The following is a 20,347-nucleotide window of genomic DNA, read 5'->3' on the forward strand; positions in this document are numbered from 1 at the left end:
CAGACTATACAACCTTAAATTTATTTTATTCTTACACCCCACTCTTTCTCTTCCTGTTTTTACTATTTCCTCATTATTTCCTATCTTTCTTTAATTTATTTTATACGTGACGTCACATTCGATCATGCATGATACTTGCGGTAACTGTGGTGTGGGCTCTCAGTGTATCCCTAGGGGTATGGGTTTAATGGTGCAGCTGTCTCGTGAACAGACTACAGATGTTACACCATCTGCAGGTTTTCACCAGCGTCTCCCCGCAATGGCGAACAGGACAAAGATGGTGGGGTCCGCGTGTGCCTCTGGTAGCCGATGACTGCTGCAGCTAAACAGCTACGAAATAAACCGCATAAAAAAAAGTCCCGCTGGACGGACCTGTCCAGCGTATTAAAGCGTTTAAAGAGACACCAAACCACAAGTTACCTTTTTTTTTGCTTCTTTTTTCCTTCTCTTTCTTTTTTCTCTGATCTTTCTTTCTCTCGTATAATTTACTGTGAAACAAAACCAACTGTTACTAACTTTTTCTACTTTCATATTTCGATTAACCTACTATTTCATCTATCAGTAATCCTTCACCACTTCCTATCACTAGCTTCAAAATTTAAAATTTGATTTGTTCCGGCACGCACTTCTAACTTCCTCAAATGTTTTAAGTCGTTTGCCGGCACTGGTCATTTACCGAGCTTTTTCTTTTCCAGCTTTTTGTGTGGGGAAACAATCGATTTCTTTTTCTCTGCCCAGTTGGCAACCCCGTTTGATGACGGTAGGTCAACTGGACAGTTTAACGCGGTGGGTATTGCTTACCCAGGACTCAAACCATTTGTAAAAGGGTTAAATACTCACAAGTAACCGGCAATTAGGACTGAATGTAAATTATTTCCTGTTTTCTGGATTTGGGTGGAGCTCAAATGGCGCTTGGAATCAACGGTTATAAACTGACTGGTATGCCTGATATGTGAACTTCCAATCTTTCAGGCTACTAATACAATCAAAGTTTAACACAACCAAAACCCGTGAATTTTTCCACCTTCTATTTTTCATCTCGATGGTGCTTGGCCTTATTCTATCGCCGGACGCTGATAGTTACCAATCAATTGCATTAATTCAACATGCACAAAATGTTATGGCTGCGATATAATATTGAATGTAATGCAAAGTGTCCGCATTACTGTAAAAGAGAGTTGACTCGACTGAAATTTTTTCAGTTTGGCCTTCAGAAACGAAATTAATTGGAAGAGAACCGCATAATGCATAGACGTGAGTGTGAGCTTTCCCATCTCACATTCCAATAAGATTAACGGGTTTCCAAGTGGGCGCGCTACATACGGATACGGATGATTTTAATAACCTGTTTTCAAAACTATTGAAACAATTTTTCGAGTCAATAAATAGTAATCATATAACTCTTGGACATTTTATCCTTTGTATGGATTGACTATCATACTGTTCCGTTGATCCGAAACAGAAGTATTAACGCTTAAAAAAGAAATGAATTCTTTCTTGGAATTACTCAGCAAAAATAATGCCCTTTCCCGACAATTAAAAACGACAAACGGTTGCGGCATTCGCACACAAATAATTTTATAATGCAGCTTTCATTAAAGTGATTTCTTCTATATGGGGAAGTATCCACTAGCATATATTTCGTATTCGTCATTATCAAATCCATAGTCGATGGCACCCATCGGTATCGAATTATCATCGACACCACGATTTTCGCTAATAACTCCTTTCAGTTCGGTCTGCAGAAACTTTTCTGAACTCTTAATTCATCAAATTTTGTGTCCCTGAAAAGGGCCGTCGATTATAAGCTAAGGTAATAAAGACGAAAGCGGAAGCACGACTGTTTAAGTACGCTCTCCTCGGATACGACGAGCCAGCTGGATGTCCTTGGGCATGATGTGACGCGCTTTGCGTGGCTTAGCACACAAGTTGATATCTTCGAACAGACCGATTAAATATGCATCACTTGCCTCCTGCAGTGCCATAACGGCGGAAAACTTTAGAAGCGCAAGTCGGGTTTGAAGTCCTGGGCAGTTTCACGAACCAAACGCTGGAAAGATAGTTTGCGGATCAGCAATTCGGTCGACTTCTGATAGCGACGAATATTACGCAAAACGACGATTCCCGGTCGGTAGCGTTGTGGCTTCTTCACACCTCCTGTGGCTGGTGCACTTTTCCAAACTGCTTTCGTGGCTGTTTGAGAGAAAATAATGACGAAAGGTAAGGTAAGGTATTGTATTATAGAGACTTTAAACTTTTGCAGTTCATTCGTCTCTAGCCTTGAGAAAGGCTCTTTGAAAACTCTACTCTACTCCAGCGCTACCACCTCCACCCTCTTGCCTTGAGAAAGGCACTCGATTCCTCGCAGTCCAGCTCGTCCAGCAACGATGTTGTCCAGTCGGTGTCCACACAAAGAATGTGATGACGAAAGGAAGGAAGGAAGGTCTTGTATTATAGAGACTTTAAACTTTTGCAGTTCATTCGTCTCTAGCCTTGAGAAAGGCCCTTTGAAAACTCTACTCTACTCTATTACTCTACTCCAGCGCTACCACCTCCGCCCTCTTGCCTTGAGAAAGGCACTCGATCCCTCGCCGTCCAGCTCGTCCAGCCACGATGTTGTCCAGTCGGTGTCTACACAAAGAATGGATGACGAAAGCAAAGGAAGCGTCGGTTTTATTCTGAGATAGAGTGGATCGTATACCCGACCCTTTTCACATTCTTTTCATTGTGTTTGTAGCTCAACTCCCATCATATAAAAGAGAGCGGTGGTTGTGCTTGGCCTTTCATCAGAGACAAATGAACTCACAGAGTTTAAAGTCTCTCTTATTCAACATCGTCATCGTCGTCACTTGGTCTCACATAGTGATGTCTAAATTTTTCATTTATTCGATTATCGATTAATCGTTCGGACATTTTTCAATATTCGATTAATCGAGCGAATATTTATTTCTTGTAATAACCACGTATCACTTTGTCATTCTGGTCGCGTGGTCTATCAGGTTGTCGATGATAGATGGTTGGATAAAAGAACTATATAGCCTAATTCTTAACCTAAAAATGCATTAGTCTTGAGAAAAATTCTTTCATTCATTAATCGCGATTACAGTGGCAATTATTCGATGTATTCATATTTTGATTTTAAATTATTCGATACCAAATTACTCGATTATAATTTCAGATATTCGATTATTTGAATTAATCGAACGATTAACCGACGTCTCTAGTCTCACAGTGCTACTGACATCCAACCGAGACGGTCATGTTTTTAGCGCCTTTCCGAAAGAGATTCATAGAAAATAAAGTTTTCCCTTAAGGCGCGTCCACATTATGCCGAATGATACTGATCGGCCTGTACCAGGCGGCATATTCGGTTCGTTATGTAATGTGGACGCCACATCGGGTGCACGAAGCCGAAGCCCCATCGGATGTACGAAGCTGTCACGAACACACGGAGCACAATGTCGTCAACGCTAATTTACTTCGTTTTGTTTTGGTTCGACTTTCTCGAACCGGACCCACTTGTTTCGGGTTGAGTTCGGTTTGTTTCGAGTCGGTTTTTAGCACGTCGGCAAGCCCGGGCGGTACGTCCACATTTAGTCGGCTTTACCGGGCGGCCAAGGCCGCTCGGTGTAATGTGGACGCGTCTTTACAACCGATGAACAGCTTTTTTCAAAGCTAATTTCGGTCCTAAATACAGCGTTACTTTTCAGCAACAGTTCGTTCGGATACCAGGAAAGGAGGAGGCCGCCTATAAGCCCCTTAATGGCAATTAAGAAAGTTGGTCCGGTTAGATTGGCCGCTTGGACCAGCAGTTTTTTTATCTCTTGTGTATCTCGCTGTTCGCAGTTTTCTCAGCATCGTTTTCCCACTACTGTCGCACGATATTGGCGCCATTTTTTCGCTCTTCAGCCCGCATCAGAATATGAGGTGAGGAAAGAGGATCTTCTACTTCGCTTCGTACAACCGCTGTAGCGGCCTTGAAGCTCGCGCTGTCGGCGTTTCCGTTTTGGGGCACTTTACCTGGCCCCTCTGCTTTTTCATTGCCGGACTTAAATCGATGCCTGAAGGTTTTTCATTCCCCCGCCACCCCGCTGCCGTTGAGTGGTGCTCACTGGAGAAGGCTTGTTTTGCCTTCGGTAAATAAAAAGAAATTTTTTCTTCTTCTGTGCATAGGAGTTAGCAAAAGCCAGGACGCCCAGAGGCCATAGTTTAGAGATTTTTCCAGAACATATCCTAAACAAGTGATTGATATTTTTAATACTTTAGTGACATTTTGTGCACAAGTGACATTTTTTATACCCAAGTGAAATTCATCAAATGATTCTCAGCAAGTGCTTTTCCGCCAGTGAATTTTCCATTGCTCTTCCGCAAGTGTTTTTTTTCCGCCAAGTGATTTCGGTGTTCGATTTGGTAGCTGCGTCAACTTTGTTCCCCGCCGTTACTGTTCTCCGCGTTTTCGTCCCCCGCTGTTGTCATCCCCCGACGTCCAACGTACTTAGTATAAGCGAATTCAATTTTTTTCCACCTGGCTGTACTTCGGTATAGCCAGCCTTTTATCATGGCTTCCAGCAGCTCCGGCGCCGGAAAGCCAACCAACATTTACAATGGTGTTCCCATCACCAGCACTTCCCCAAAATGGGCTGATCCCTTTGGAGGAAACTTACAAATTTTATTGCTAAGAGCAACTGAGGATAACATTCTTCCACCCAACCCTTTTGTTGTCTCGAAATCGATCAAAAGTGTGATCGGTGATAAATTCATGGATGCTAAACCACAGCGTGACGATAAGAATCGTCTTCAATATATCCTCCAGATACGTGATGTTAAACAAATTGAACTTCTAATGGGTATGAAGTCGTTTTCATGCCAGAAGAAGACCTTTTTACTGAGCTGTCTGAACAGAATGTGATCGGTGTCAAAAGAATTTTTAGATACGATCCAATTAAAAAAAAAGCTAAAACACAACTCCAAAGATTCTTTCCAGAACCACCAACATGCTCATAAAGAGTAAACAGTAAACTGATCAATTTTCCAGGTAGATGGGTATGTATTCACGCAGCATAAGAAAAAAGAACAATATATTTAAAGATATATTTATCAAAGGCTGTCCGCTTTGTATAGTCCTACGTCACCCCGGTTATGTCCCCGACATTACCCACCCGTCTTTTTTCCAATGTTCAGTTGGACCGCGCAGAAGCCTCGTTGATACGAAGCTTTCATTTTTTCCAGAAATGCTACAGAAATAAGAATTCATCATAACCACAGAAGCGTGTCAGGAGAACACTTATATCACATAGAACAGTCATTCCAGTTTTACATCAAAATACGAAATCAGGTATTTGAAAACGGGAGTAGAACCCCATGTATTGGGTTGGGAGATAAGTTTTGTTATGAATTGTTATGAAAACTTTCAAACACTCACGTTTTCTTAATAAGCGAACGTTCAACGTTCTAATTGACCCTTTACAATTTCCTTTTACTATAAATTTCCTAGTACTTCTACCAAAACTCGTCATTACAATATTCTGGTTTTTTTTTATTTTTTCGTGATGAATTTTAGTCTGATGTCAATGTAATGGGAACGACGTCTCCATCTAATGGGGATAAGGAACCGAGGCTGCCAGGCAAGGCAAGCCAGGTCGGAAGTGGCGGCCTCTCGTAAACAAACCTGTGCCATCGATTGTCCAATTAGTTTGAAACATAGGAGACGATCTTCAGTCAAGCCCGACCGAGCGTTAGCTAGCGTCGGACGGCATACGTTTGCCTTTGTGGTCTTTACTATGGAATATATCATTCATATTTCAATGCAAAAACTAATAAAGGAACTTTTCTATCGGGTTGTGTTCAACTGGTTTTAATTCATTTTCAGAACAATTACCAAAATTTCTATTCTGTTTTGAATATTTATTTCTTCCTCATTCGGGATTATTTACCATTCGGGTAAATTTCTGATCCAAATAAAACGTATTCGAGTGACCTTGCTCCTCGTAAAATAATATTTTTATCTCCTTCCATTATCTGTTCTTTTTATTGTTTTTTATCATATTTCAATACCTCATTCTATAAATTTTATTGCGACCGCTTGAAATTGACAGCTTTTTTCTACGTGTATGGTCTACGTGATTCAAATGACTGAATGATGTTTAAAATTTATACAAAATTAATAAAAAAATATATAAATATTTTCATAACATTGAAAAATATAGTACGCAACGCCTTTTATTCTCTTTTTTGCTCTACCCACGAAGTATACTAGTTTTTGGATATCAGTTAATGTATGAATGTGCTCATTTTGATAAGGCTTATCATCGTAAATCTGAGTTGATTTTCAAAACAAACAAATTTTCCACTGAATTTTCACTTAATCGAGTTCGGTGGTCTGTGAAAATTAATTTTAGGCAACTATTAGCAACAACTACAGAACTAGTAGAAAATTTGATTACTAGTCTACATCTGGAAATTTTGGAAAAATTGTTGGAAAATCAAGGAATATCGGGATTTTTTCGGCTTTCGAGTAGATACCCTAATAGAGTTTCTTAGTGATTTCATATTTCCAATCGTGAAACGATACTCTTTACAGGCTGAGAAAAGAAGCTGATACGGCTTCGAAGTATAAACACAGATGCATAAAATTTATGGTTGCAGACTAATAGATAGGTACAATAGCCTCCCTAGAATCTGAAATATAGGGCAATGTGACGGAAAAAAGAAAAAATGTGCAAATCATTTTTTTATTTCATTTATTCTGAGAAAGATCATGTCATCACGTCTCATCTCGTTCAGTCACACGAAGTAGCGTTTCCAATTGGGATTCCAGATCTTTTATCTTTTTTTCGTAGTGCTGCAAAAAAAAAACAATATGTAAACAACGCACGCTCGTAGAATGTTCTTAGTTTTGCGAATTTCAAAACTACATATGAAAACCTGATCAAACGGTTTGCACGGAACATTTAGGATTACCACGTTAAGTCTCTATATGAGATGGAAAAATTCACTGTAGCGTTGATTTAAAATTGAAGAACCCCACTTTTAACTTGCTCCACTTTCAGTATCACCATACGGTGCAAAATTAAATTTAGTTTCATCTAGTAAATAGTATAATAAGCATTGTACCCAGTAATACGAATACAGAAATAAATCATCTAATCTAATTCTCATTTCTAAACAAAAAAAATTACAACCACATTTAAAACAAAATCTAATATTTCAAAATAACGTTTCAACAAACCTGCATTGATGTCAAGTTCGACGATGAGTTCATCTCTGATGCGAAACTGGATGCACTAGGGCTTTCATTCACATGGTTAATTGTATACCTGTTTGACTCGCAATTAGATGCCTGTGAGTACAATATAAGGTAAATAGAAATTAAATTTAAAAAATGTATCACTTGATCAAATTGGCAACAGTAATTGTAACTTTAGACGAATACCATTTTTGTCAATGAAAAGAATTTTTTTTTATTACCTGTCCGATATCCTCGTAAAGTATCTGCTTCCGTCGTTCCAACTGTTGAATAGCTTGTTGGTATCGCTGCTCTAGTGGACGATCATCCATCGATTTCACATTCATTTCAAACTTCCTGGACAATAGGTCCATTTCTTGCAGCTTTATGCCCTCTTGGGCAAACAATAGGTCAGTGTCATCGTAGCGCTTCTGTGGAAAAAGTGGATAAATTTCTAGTTGAAGCTAAATTTTACCACATAAACCTTCCCAATCAAAAACTGATTGGGATGTTTTATCATATCACGTTTCCAATTTGCGACCCTTTAACAAACTTTCAGACCACTTACCCCCCGTTCTATCGTTCTTAACAATGCCTCCAATTCTGACTCCCGCGCGGCAGCACTTTTCCGTAGCATCGCGTGGCGCGTTTCCAGCAGCATCTCCTTTTCCTGCTCCCGCAGCTGCTTTTTGTGCAGGAGAAGCAGCTTTCGTTGCAACTCAATTCGTTTTTCTTCGTCGGCAATAGCTTTCTCGAATTTCCGCTCAACCTCTGTAATATGAATGTAAATTATCATCAGCATGCAGATACGGGTATCTGAATCTATCGAAATATGTTTATTTCTGCTACATAACATGATTAGTATACAATGTTAGTGCAGCTTTACACCACATTCATCAAATACGTATTTTCCACGCTTACACATTGTTTATCAGAACTTGAACTTGATGGACTGAACAATCCTCAGTTATAGTGGGATATCAACATTCCAGGATTAGCATAAATGTACCGTTTATATACCGAACATTCAAAATTTAGGTTGTATAGTTTGTTAAATGATTGTCGTGTAGACTAGGTCACAATTAAAGCAACAATCAGCCATATTCGACATCTAAAGATGTACGTTTTATGGTAACCTTCAACGGAAACGATTATTGTGATTTCACAAACAAACTGAAGTGTTGCGCAAATTATAGCAAGGGAAAAATTAATGCCGAAAGAGAACAAACCAAACACGTTAGTGTTCAAAAAGTGGCGGTTTGGGGGACTCATCAATAATTTATCAGGAGTGAGTATTGAGTGTGTATTCGTAAAATTTCATATGCGATTCGTAAACATAACCACGATGGATCGATAAAAACTTAATCATGAGTATTCGATTAACGGCTGGCTCGCGAGCATGCATATTTAACGTTTAATTGAACAGGGGTGTCTGAGACAAAAAATGTTAAGTTGCAGCATTTGTTTATGTTCGAATAATCATTTTCATTAACATGAAATTTCATATTAATAATTTAACGTTGAATAAACCTATATTCCATTCATTAAGTAACGCAGGTTCTTCAAATCTTGTAGGGTTCTTGGACGGTTCACATAAACGCGGGATTTTAAAAAACCCCATAGAAAAAAATACGGGTGGGTAATGTCGGGGACATAACCGGAGTGACGTAGGACTATACAAAGGGGACAGCTTTTGCTAAATATATATTTTAAATATATTGTTTTATTTTCTTCTCCTACGTGAATACCTACCTATCTAACTGAAAAATGGATTAGTTTACTGTTTACTCTTTATGAACATGTTGGAGGTTCTGAAAAGAACCTTTGATGTTGTGTTTTTGCGTTTTTTTACAAACTTTCTCAATTTTTTCTCACTATCTTATAGTTGTTTCTTGATATTTTTCAGAAGGCTTTGTACTTATGAAATGTTCAACGCCGGGCATCTTTTTGGCGTAATTTAAAGCCACTTTTAATTCGGAAACCATGCATGGGTTTGTGACAACTAAACGATCAATTTAGAAGACCCCAACCACCAATAAGTTCATAAACACAATAAATCAGTTCATATTATGTCACTTTAGAATGCATTGACATTGTTAATAACTTTTAATGGTTTAATGGCCCTGAAGAGCGGTTTTGCCACCAAAGCAGTCTGTATAAACAAACTTTTTCCTTAGCGTAAGAACACACTGGACGGCTCTCCCGCGCGGATTTCGCAATGACAGACCGCCGCCGGGCCTCGATAATGGAATGTAAATGATATAAAACACACAAGGCGGGGCGGGTGTGTACGGTTCCAAAATCACTGTTGTACGGTTCCTCATTCGCTGTGGTGGCTCAATGGAGATGATGCACCGCAACGGTTTTGTGAGAGTATTAGTGTTTATGCGCTTTTGAAAGGTGTAAATAAAGCAAGGCATTAATAAATGTACCCTCAGGTGAGCCAATACATAAAAACCACTCTGCGGTCATGTAGCTGCGAATACTCGAATTCCATCCAAACTGTCGAGAAATGCAATATTTCAGACGTCTGTGATCAACTTCTCTCTCTCTCTCTCGCTCAAGTAAATATCCCCTCTTCCGTTTCCCACCATTCTGTTTTCATATACCGCCCCTCTAATCCGCTTACTGACCAAACAGTTGTACCTTGTACCATAGACTCGTCTTGCATGCGTCTATAAAAATATAATAATGGCAGATAGTAAAACCGCCGAAAGCCGCTGAATGTGTTCTACATCAAGCTCCTGCTGCGACTTGTCATTGCGAAAATCGCGCGGTAGAGCCGTCTAGTGTGTTTCCACGCTTATTCTACCTGCTGCCGTTTTGCGATTGCGTTTGCCACTCGCTAGTTGTTGCCACCGAACCGAATGTGCTCTGTTCTGTAGGCGGGTTTTCTTATTGTCGTGAGCAGCTTTGCAAGCCAATTCGAGCACTCCGGCGGCTAAAACTCTATAACCGCTGTTAGGTATACTGGTGCTCCGGCACCAATCCGGTCGGCCTAGTTACCCTTGCGGAGCAATCAGTGAATGCGACCAACAGGGAACTACAGACCTGCACGGTTCGAGTGGGACTTTACCTTTCCCTTAAATTGTCCTCCATCGTCCACGATGCTGCTTGTGTTGCTTTGTTGATGTGATGCGATGCGATGTGAAACTATACCATACAACCACACTGGTTTACGGTTTGAAAGCAAATGAGATAATTTTTGGGGTCCGCGCGTTTTGTACTCTAGCGCACAGGTTAGAGACAAATCGGCAGACTCAGCCAAAGGGACGAGTCCAACGAGACGAACGAATGAGCGTTAAAAGGCAGCGATGGCAAAAAAATACATTCATTACGATTTGTTCGCTCGTTGGATTCACATGCAGTTGCTTCTAACAAACACGAAGGCACCGAAGACTGGTGGAATAGCGGAAAAGCCGCCAAAAAGTTCGGAACGGCGCAGAAGAATATCTCGGAAACCGACAAGAAGGAGAAGGAATCATATGCTATCTACATCATAAGGTGCTGAAGCAGGTTCATTTCGACACCGGTTTCTCATCGAAGGCGATAAGCGTCATGAGCTTCGTCAATGCATCTTTGAGTGTATCGTAGCGGAAGCCTCGCGTCTGACCCACTACAATAAGCGGTTAACTATTTCGGCGTGGGAAATTCAATCAGTCTGTTGCTGCCCGGTAAACTTGCATGCGGTTTCCGAAGGTACCAAAGCGGCGACGAAGTATACCAGCACCAAGTAAAGAGCGTTTTCCGACTGCTGATTCGGAAGCAAACCCTAAAAAAGGTCCTTTTCAGGACCACAAAATCATCTTTAATCTAAAGAGTTTATTGTTTTGTTATCACTCGATATCCCCCTTGTTCGGCTAAACCTTCCTGTTATCGATTGCGTTTGCCACTCGTCACAGCTTCCACAATATATGGACATAATATGGACCCCGAACTCTATGTTTACAAAAATGTCCAACTAAATATGTCACATTACAATTCCGTCCAATTAGCTAAATGTAAATTACTGTACTTTCAATCTAGAAGCAATTTAAGAATTGGTGAAAATTGAATAATCGGGAAAGTCTCCAACCAGAATCGGGAAAGTAAGCTCAGAACAACTGCCAAATTCTCATACTCATAATATACTGGCAAACAAATTATGAAAAAATCAATTTGTGTTTTATTATTATTTTGGATATTATCTTAGAATGCATTGAACTATATTTCGTAAACTCTTTTTTGGAAGGTTTAATGGCCCTGAAAAGCGCCGTGTTTTATGGGATGGTTCCAATTTATAAAACTTAGTACTCGTGGTTTTGAATAAAAAACCTTTCGAACGCCCTCGATGCCGCTTTGTTCTGGATTTTCCACCAAAGCAGTTTGTATAAAGAACAAACTTTTTTCTTATGCTACCTGCTGCCGTTTTGCGATTGCGTTTGCCACTCGCCACTCGCTGCAACTGCCTGTTGTTGTCTTGATGTCCACCAAACCGAATGTATTCTGTTCTGAATGCGGGTTTTCTTATCGTCGCGAGCAGCTTTGCCAGCCAACTCGATCACTTCGACAGCCGAAACTATATAACGGCGGCTAGGTGGACTGGTGCACTGGTATTAACGCGCTCGGCCTAGCTACCCTTGCGGAGCAATTGGCGGATACACCTACGGGGAATTGCAGACCAACACGGTTTGAGCAGGCTTTTGCCTTTCCCTTCACTTTTCCTCCTTAGTCATGTCCACACATGGCTGCTTGTGTTGGTTTGTTGATGTGATGTGATGTGATGCGAAACGATGTGGTGTACGGTTTGGATGTGAATGATCGTTACGGCAGCGGAGCGGTGATTTTTGAGCTGACTGGCTGGCTCGAGAATTACGCATGTGTGAGACTGCGACCAATGTTTCGTTCATTTTTTTTCTTTTTCTTTTCCAATCGTGCTTCATTGTATTTCGCTGCTGCTCTGCTTGCCCGTTTTGGTCGGTACGATTTGATGAGCACAAAATGGACCAATCAAAAATGGGCACATAATGGATTTGGACAATGCTTGATGTTTCACAATTATTCAATTATTTATCTCAAGAAAAATGAAATGTTATTCGTTATGATAGATGCGTAGATATATTTCCTATCAATTGATGCAAAAACCTTTGCGATTTATTGAGAAATGCTCGAGTTATAAGCGTTCCAAATCTTGCATTTTTCCTACTTGTTCAATGCCTAGATTTTCATTTAACCCCCTATATCTTCCGGTTGAACGTAGTCCTACGTCAAAATGGAATAGAATGAAACCACAGTTGCGAGCGAGCTGGCAAGCACAACACAATGAGTGAACATCATTAATACCTAAGGCGGCGGTGACACTGGATGCAGAAAAGTGGTCGTACGAATTGTATGCAATATTGAAAGTAAACCACTACATTGAGTTGTATTGGTGTGGTTACATTGCTTCCTCCTTGCTTCGTTCGAATTCGTCAGCTTCTATCGAACAAAATTGTTTGTTTCTATTCATACCATCAAATTTTCGTGCGTACTCCGAGCAAATGTCACCTTACCCTAATGCTGATTTCACACACATATACACACACAGCTCGATTTAAGAATGGAATGAATGGAAGATATTGCAGGGCAATTTCTTTAACATTCACTACGCCCTCGAAGAAGAGGAAGCCCTCTATATCAAAGTGTGCTACGACAAAGAAGGTGCCAGCAGCATACGGGAAATGTTTGTGCTAATGTGGATGTGGAAGAGTATCCAGTATTTTGGAATATGAACATACAATGCATTTATTTAAATACAACGTATCATTCATGAAAGTATGCTTTCAAATCCCAGCAGTAAAACTTCACCGTTGTATTTCTATCACGAGTTTGGGAAGCGAAAATGACTCTACTGAATTTTCAGTTGGAATAAACACACATTCAAGACGAAAATTATAAATGGAAAATAACTTTTCTGTATCTAATATGTAGGTCTACAGTGAGTGTCTGGTAATGATATCCATTTAGCGAGGCATATTATTCTTTATAAGTTTACCAGGCCCGAAAGCAGTTTTAACTTGTTCAAATTTGAAAGGAAAATTTTTACTTCTGAAGTATTCAAAAAAAAAATAACTAAAACGTTATTTAAAAAAAATCGATGCATTCTAAAATAATGTCCAAAGCAATGTTGCCACACGTACAGATTTATCTGGAATGGTACATATTTTTTCGTTATTTTTGATACATATTATGTACGGTACATAGTACAGATTTTCGTCAAAAAGTACAGATTGGTACAGATTTTTTCCATTTGTGGAATTTCTTACATTTGCACAAGGAAATATTGAGATACATGACGACTTTTACGCCGCAATATCGCTTGGTGCTGCTGATCTTAAAAGCATTAACAATGCTGATTGATCAGTTCCATAAAGATGAAATTTCTTACAAGGATCGTCTGAAAGAACTCGCGTCGGACGGTGCTTCGTATGTTTTTCCCCAGATCAACAGATTGAATCTTTTGTTACGGGCTGAAAAACCTGAATTCACGATGCTACATGAAGAGCTGAAAATTTTTCAATTTTATCATTCTCACTAATATCTGCGAGGAATCTTACGTTGTTTCAATGTCCAATGCTATTAAATATGAAGATCAATTGAAAAGCGACAAGAATTTTCGGTTGGAATAGAGGCCGAAGAAATTATCAGAACAACGGACAGTGAAAGGCAGATCATTTCAAAGGATATTTGTCGCAGGTTTTCCGTGGAGCTGATCAAACAAATGAGAAAAAGATTCGATTTCGATGATTCTACGCTCAAGTCTACAACAATGTTAAATCCCAGAAAATTTTCCAAATTGACTAGCATTAACGTTGTGTTAGAAGCGTTTCCAGGATTCTACAATGGGAATGTACAAGATGTGGAGGATTATTCTGTAGCATAAAAATAAAATTAATCCGTAAGGAAATCACAATTTCAGAAAACGAGCATGTGCAGGATTGGTGGACAAAAATTGGATGTCTAAAAAGAATTGTCGGTTCGCTCGCCTTTTCGGCGCTTCGATGCCTTGTTTGTAACGTTCTCACTATGCCTCACTCCTCATCAACTGTCGAGCGATTTTTTCTGAATATAATCAGAACAAAAATAAGCTTTGAAATCGGTTCAGCAACGATACGATGAACGCTATTTTGAGATCAAAGGATTTGGTCAAACATCGTGGTGGCAGCTCGAAAATTTTAAAAAATTATAATATACGATCTAGATTCAAAAAAAAAACTATGTATAAGCATCATCATACACACGAATGACTTGCAAATGTAAATGTAGTATTTGAGTGAATGAATGAGTATTTTTGAATGCTAATAAAAATTTTTTTCTCTACAACGAATATTTTTGATGGTACAGATTTTTGGGGAAAAAGTACAGATGAGAAAGATTTTTGACCCCTCTGGTACTGATTTAAATGTGGCAATATCGGACGAAAGTGATAAACAAACGGATTGAATAATATAATTCCGTAGTTCTACGTCGAAAATGCGGTCGTATCCTAGATACAACCCCTTACATTTTTTTATTACGCACAGAAGCTAGCCGAAAACAGTGCCAATTCAATCGGGAAGAAGTGATACAAGTAACTTCACGGGTAATGTTGAAGAAATCAATGAATAGAGAACAAATCGCTGCTATGACACTGTGTACACATTAGATAACGCTAAAAATACGGATTTTGTACCCCCTCCAGTAACGTTACGCAAGACATCCCCTAACACATTGTAAGTAACACAGCCTCGACCCGTGACTACTTCATTTATTGAACATCATCATATCTTTATTCAATGAACATCAACATATCTTGTTCGAAGATACTTAAATTCAACATTCAACAACTATGGTAACGTAATGCTACATCAACTATGCGGTCATGAATCGGATATAACATTCCAAGTTTCTTGTTTCTCGAAAACAGGACATATAAACAAACTTCAAATGAAATTCAAACGCAATTCAATTCTTTTCTTTATTTTTTTTCCAAAGAAATCAGGAAGGTCTGAGCCTAGAGACACGGACGAAAACTTGACGTAAGACTTTTAAGACAATTGCTACAGTTTTTGTAACTGTTCAGAGATTCGTAAATTTAACTCACTCGAAACTCCAAATGGTGGCCCTAGACCGTTTGTTATATGAACTAAAATGAACTTCAAACAGGTTGTAAGGTTGGTAGTGATAGCAAAAACGCGGAACCATTAATTAATAATACTTTCTATTTGCAATAATAAACTCATGAGGAAAATCTCAGATGGATTTTCCAACATCAACACGAAAAACTCGACATTCTCTAGTTTTCTTGTATAGATGTTCATAAATGTCCATAAAAATTCTTATTTATAGGAAATCGGGGGTTCAGAAATTTTTTTTTGATGCAAGATGTCTTAAATTTGCATGAAACGTCGAGATCTAGTGTCACCTCGAAAAATTTTTTCGTCACAATTCGACACTCTGGGACTTCGACACTGGTTTTTTTTCGGAATACGAAACGAAAAGTTTGGTTGTGGGGGTCAATAAAAATAGTTATCTCGATTTTTCATTCGGAACTTGCTACGAAATATTGATTTGCACGATAATATACCCAATGCTCATTCGGACTTCATTTACTGGTGTACAAACGTTAAAATTTAGTTTTTTTTTGAAAAACAAAAAATCACGCAAATCGAGGTTTAAAAAAAATTGATGCCAAATGTCTTAAAATTACATTACTCGTCGTGATTTACAGCTATCTCAAAAAATGTTTTTTTGGCACTTGGCCGTTTTTCCGTCTGAAAAATCGGTTTTTGAAAAAAACCATTTTTTTAGATAACTGTAAATTTAAGACATTTGGCATCAAATTTAAAAAAAAAACCCGATTTCCGGTGATTTTTCGGTTTTCAGAAAAATCAAATTTTAACATCTGCGACACCAGTAAATGAATGCATACGAATACGAATGAGCTAATATTTTGCATAGGGTATATTATTGTGCAAATCAACATTTCGTAGCAAGTTCCGAACGAAAAATCGAGATAACTATTTTTATTGGCACCCTAAACCATACTTTTCGTTTCGCATGCTGAAACAAAACTAAGTCCCAGAGGCCGATATTTTACTAGATCTCGACGTTTTATGCCATTTTAAGACATTTGTCATCAAAAATGTTTTTTTCGAAAACCCCGATTTCCTTTATTTTCCAATTTTTATTTCCCTTGAGTGATTTTCGAGTTTCAAAAAACCCAAACTTTAACCGCTTTGCCCACTCTCCCTTAAGTCCGATTGAGCTGAAATTTGGCATAGGATGTTTTTTCGAGGTTGTGAACATTTTGTATAGGGTAACTTTTTGAAATTTAAGGGTCGATTTTTTCCCATACATTCATTGGCACCCTAACGTACACGCATTAGACTTAAAGCAATAGAGGCGAATGAACTGCAAAGTTTGAAGCCTCTCAATAACAAAGAAAGGAAAAAGAACTCAAAACAACGACAAAAATGATTATGTGCCATAACTTTCACTGGTTAATTAAGTATTTAGAATTATTATTTTATTAACAAAGTTAAAGTAAATACTGCTAATAAATTAATGTAGTCAAACCATGTTTTTAATTATGTCTCAAAAATTTCAATGAGTTATTTTGTTATAAACCAAGTTTTTTTTTTACGCGTGGGATACATACCTCTTAAAAAAAACCACGTTAATTGGAAAATCCGCGTAAAATAAACCGCGTTAATTCGAAAATCCGCATAAAAAAACCGCGTAAAAAACCGCGTTAATTGGTATATCCGTGTAAAAAAACCATGTCACCTAATGATAGATATCAAATGGGACTATCCTTACGTAGAACGGAAGAAAAAAGTTGATTGTTACTCGCTTCCGAAAACGCGTAGTTTTTTTTCCTGCAATTTCGTTGGTTACTGGTAGCTATAGTTCGGTTTACCTCACGAATGAGGACATCTGGTAGACGGCGCCAGTGGTTGTGCGGTTAACGTAACAGCCTCACAATCCGATCGGTCTGGGTTCAATCCCAGCTGGCGTCGTTGAGATTTTCTGAGGCGAAAAATCTCTGGTTACGTCTTCCTTCGGAGGGGAAGTAAAAGAAGTTGGCCCGGCTCATGAGTTGTTGAGTCTGATAGGTAGGAACAGGTGGAGTCGCCTCCTTGATGTCGGTGATTGGCACTGAAGTGGTGGAAATAGGCCGACGAAAAATAAGCGAAGATAAAAAAAAATGAGGACATCTGCTGTTGCTAGAAGATTCCTGTGTGATGTGTACACTCTACTGCCGAGGCACGTGCAGTACCACTGTTGGGCCGTCCAGAGCTAAGTAGACAGGGAAATCCATTCAAGAATCGCTGCCCGTAAAAACCCCGCCCCGTTGTACAGCCCGCTGAGGTACCCGTTACCAAATACCTAAAATCCACGTAAGAATCGTAGTAAGATGCAGCACTAATTTCTTTCATAAGCGCTAAGCTCCGTTACAAGCACTAATTACTATAATATGCTCTGTTAATTGGAAAATCCGCGTAAAAAAACCGCGTTAGTTGGAAAATCCGCGTAAAAAAACCTCGTAAAAAAAATTCCCGCGAAAAAACCGCGTAAAAAACCAGGGTGTAATTTATATTGCTTTAATGAGAAATTATTTATTTTTCTAATATTCGATATCCGGCCGGATAGTAGGTCACTATCCGGTATCCGACCGGATAGCGAATATTGCTCGGATTAGCCCGAACCGGATAGTAACCGGACATCCGTTTCATCTCTAAATTTTATACAACAAATACCACGTATATATTTGTATTCAAAAGAAAACCAAAATAGTATAACTCGAATGGCCACTCTTTGGGTTTCAAGTATTGTGGTGCCAAAATACATCAAATCCATTCTTCAAATATCCTAAACGATGAAAAACCAACTCAGAAGTACTAATAATCCAAGTAGATCGCTTACAACTATTGACCAATTAATTACCTAATATCGAGTGAAAGCCATACCCACCTTTCATGCGTTTTTCATGCTCCTCCTCCACCAGACTGTCCCTCATTCGGGCTTTCAAGAGGTGCTCCAATTTCTCCATCTCGACAATTTTAGTTTCAAGACGCTGTTGCTGTGCCTTCAAATCGGTTACCTCTCCTGCCTTAACATCAATAAGATGTCTGGGAAAGTTGCTAAATTTGCTGTACGTGCTCCTGGCGAGTTTTTCATCACGATTTCCAAGCTGATTGAGTTCGTAGTACTGATACGATGATTTATTGCGTCCGTCTAAATTAATATTTTTGTCCAGTTGTGTGGCACTGCTGAGTGGAACGAACGATTTCATATAGTATTTGGGATGAACGCTCTCGGCACATTGTTCCATTAAATTGTATGAACTTTTCAGCAGTCTATTGATGGCTATCAGTGCTGGTTCGTGGAAAAAAGCGCCAATATCTTTTTCAGTGGCGCAATTCATAATTGTTGTCCTATGGCTGGCATTGTACGCTACGACGAAAAATATCATGAAAAACGATTCGTTCGAGAGCAGATGATCCCAAAGCAGTTGCCACTGATTGGCGTCGAAATTTTCCGCAAATGCTGTCTCCATCATCGTTAGAGCATATACCCGCGATGAAATATTGCGATCACGATAGAAATTCATCAACATGGGCTCGTACTCGCACAGTATATTTTCTATCATGCCTAAATAATTGAACGGCTCCAGTGGAGCAAACTCGAACCACAATTGGCAATGGTTAAGTAAAATCGTGGCCACGATTTCGAAACAACTAAGCGAATCGCTCTGATACATCCTAGCGAAAGGCCACACGAAATATGGAATGAAATCGCACTGTGCGAAAACTGCTGACCAATAAGCAAGACAGGATACTATTTTTTTCAAGTTCCGCACCGTACGTACTCCCAGACGGGCAAATTTATGATCGTAGTCCGCCACGCAAGAATGGTGTCCCTGCAGTACCAACGCATTGAAGCAATCAATATTTTGTGGCAATACCAGCAGTGTGCGCCAAATGGTGTTCCGATGCTTCTCCGGATACTCGCCGAATTCCTTCAATATGGGAAGCAATCTATTTTTACCAAGAGTTTTGGAAATCTGAAAAGAAATCGATCCATCAATTCGTTATAGATGATTTATGAGCGATGTCTTTCGTTTGCTTCTCAATCCAATTAAACCGGAAAGACGTTTTGATTTTTAATTCTTACATTTCCACAGGATAGTTTGGGTATGAACGTTACGACAGAAGGTCCGGATGGGTCGAACACAATTAAATTCCGGGACCCAAACTCTTTTCAATTTGTTTCACCTCTCAAACGGTTACTGGAGAATGTCATATGAGAATATTGACAATTCATGACCAATTCGATCCGAGTATCACCATCCATAAAGATGGGCTATTCTACACGATACTGTGTCGAGTCACAAGCAGAGATGCCAACCTTTCTGATTTTTTTTAGGATTTCCCAGGTTTTTTGGCACGATCCCTGATATCCTGACAAACACTTAATTTTACCTGATTTTAATGAAATGGTCCTGATTTTTCCTGATTTTTGTAAATATAATGGGAATCCTGAATTGAAACTGTCATAATAGCCTACAAAAAAAGCTCTCCGGTCCGTTTTTGTAAATTGCTTACACTTTCTTTAGTGTATTATCTATCTATGAGAATATGTAATAACGTTTGCATTAAAAAAATGGACAAAAATTGCCGATTGTTCATGGGTTTACCTTCACACGCACTGACGAAATTACCCACACAGCATCAATCATAGTACCCCATGAGTCAGCAGGAAAAATTTGACAGCTCTATCAGTCGAACTCTAACCGTGATGGCGAAAACAGTGAAGCTACTTCGTTCAGAATTGTGCGCGTTCAAAGAACGGTACCCCGCCGCGTCGAAAACGGACATCGTGCGGCACTTTGTGGACGCCGGATACGCCCGTTCTACAATACCTTGGCACTATTGGACAACAATCAGAGCATCGAAAGAAAGCCCGGTTCCGGACGTCCGAAGACCCTGAGCGACAAGAAGCTCCACAGGATACTGAAGAAGAAGATCGAGGGAAAAATGGCTACATCGCTACGTGCGTAAACAGTGAAAAAGTACTTGGCGAATATGGACATACATGTGAGGAAGCGGAAGTTCCGTC

The 20,347-nt window shown here is 39.3% G+C and overlaps 1 protein-coding gene across 1 annotated transcript in view; it reads right to left on the reverse strand.

Annotated features, from left to right (window-relative positions):
* Positions 1-6,742: 6,742 nt before the first annotated feature.
* The window catches only part of LOC129771439 (TBC1 domain family member 31), a 65,707-nt gene continuing 52,102 nt past the window's right edge, over positions 6,743-20,347 (reverse strand). Inside the window, exons 5-9 of the mRNA XM_055775073.1 lie at positions 18,200-19,292; positions 7,794-7,996; positions 7,468-7,656; positions 7,229-7,339; positions 6,743-6,841 (exon numbers count right to left, since the gene is read on the reverse strand). Of these exons, the coding sequence (XP_055631048.1) occupies positions 6,764-6,841; positions 7,229-7,339; positions 7,468-7,656; positions 7,794-7,996; positions 18,200-19,292 (1,674 nt within the window). The 3' untranslated portion in view covers positions 6,743-6,763. The remainder of the gene's footprint in view (positions 6,842-7,228; positions 7,340-7,467; positions 7,657-7,793; positions 7,997-18,199; positions 19,293-20,347) is intronic.

The sequence above is a fragment of the Toxorhynchites rutilus genome, chromosome 2, assembly GCF_029784135.1.
Source record: "Toxorhynchites rutilus septentrionalis strain SRP chromosome 2, ASM2978413v1, whole genome shotgun sequence".
Taxonomy (NCBI): Eukaryota; Metazoa; Arthropoda; class Insecta; order Diptera; family Culicidae; genus Toxorhynchites; species Toxorhynchites rutilus.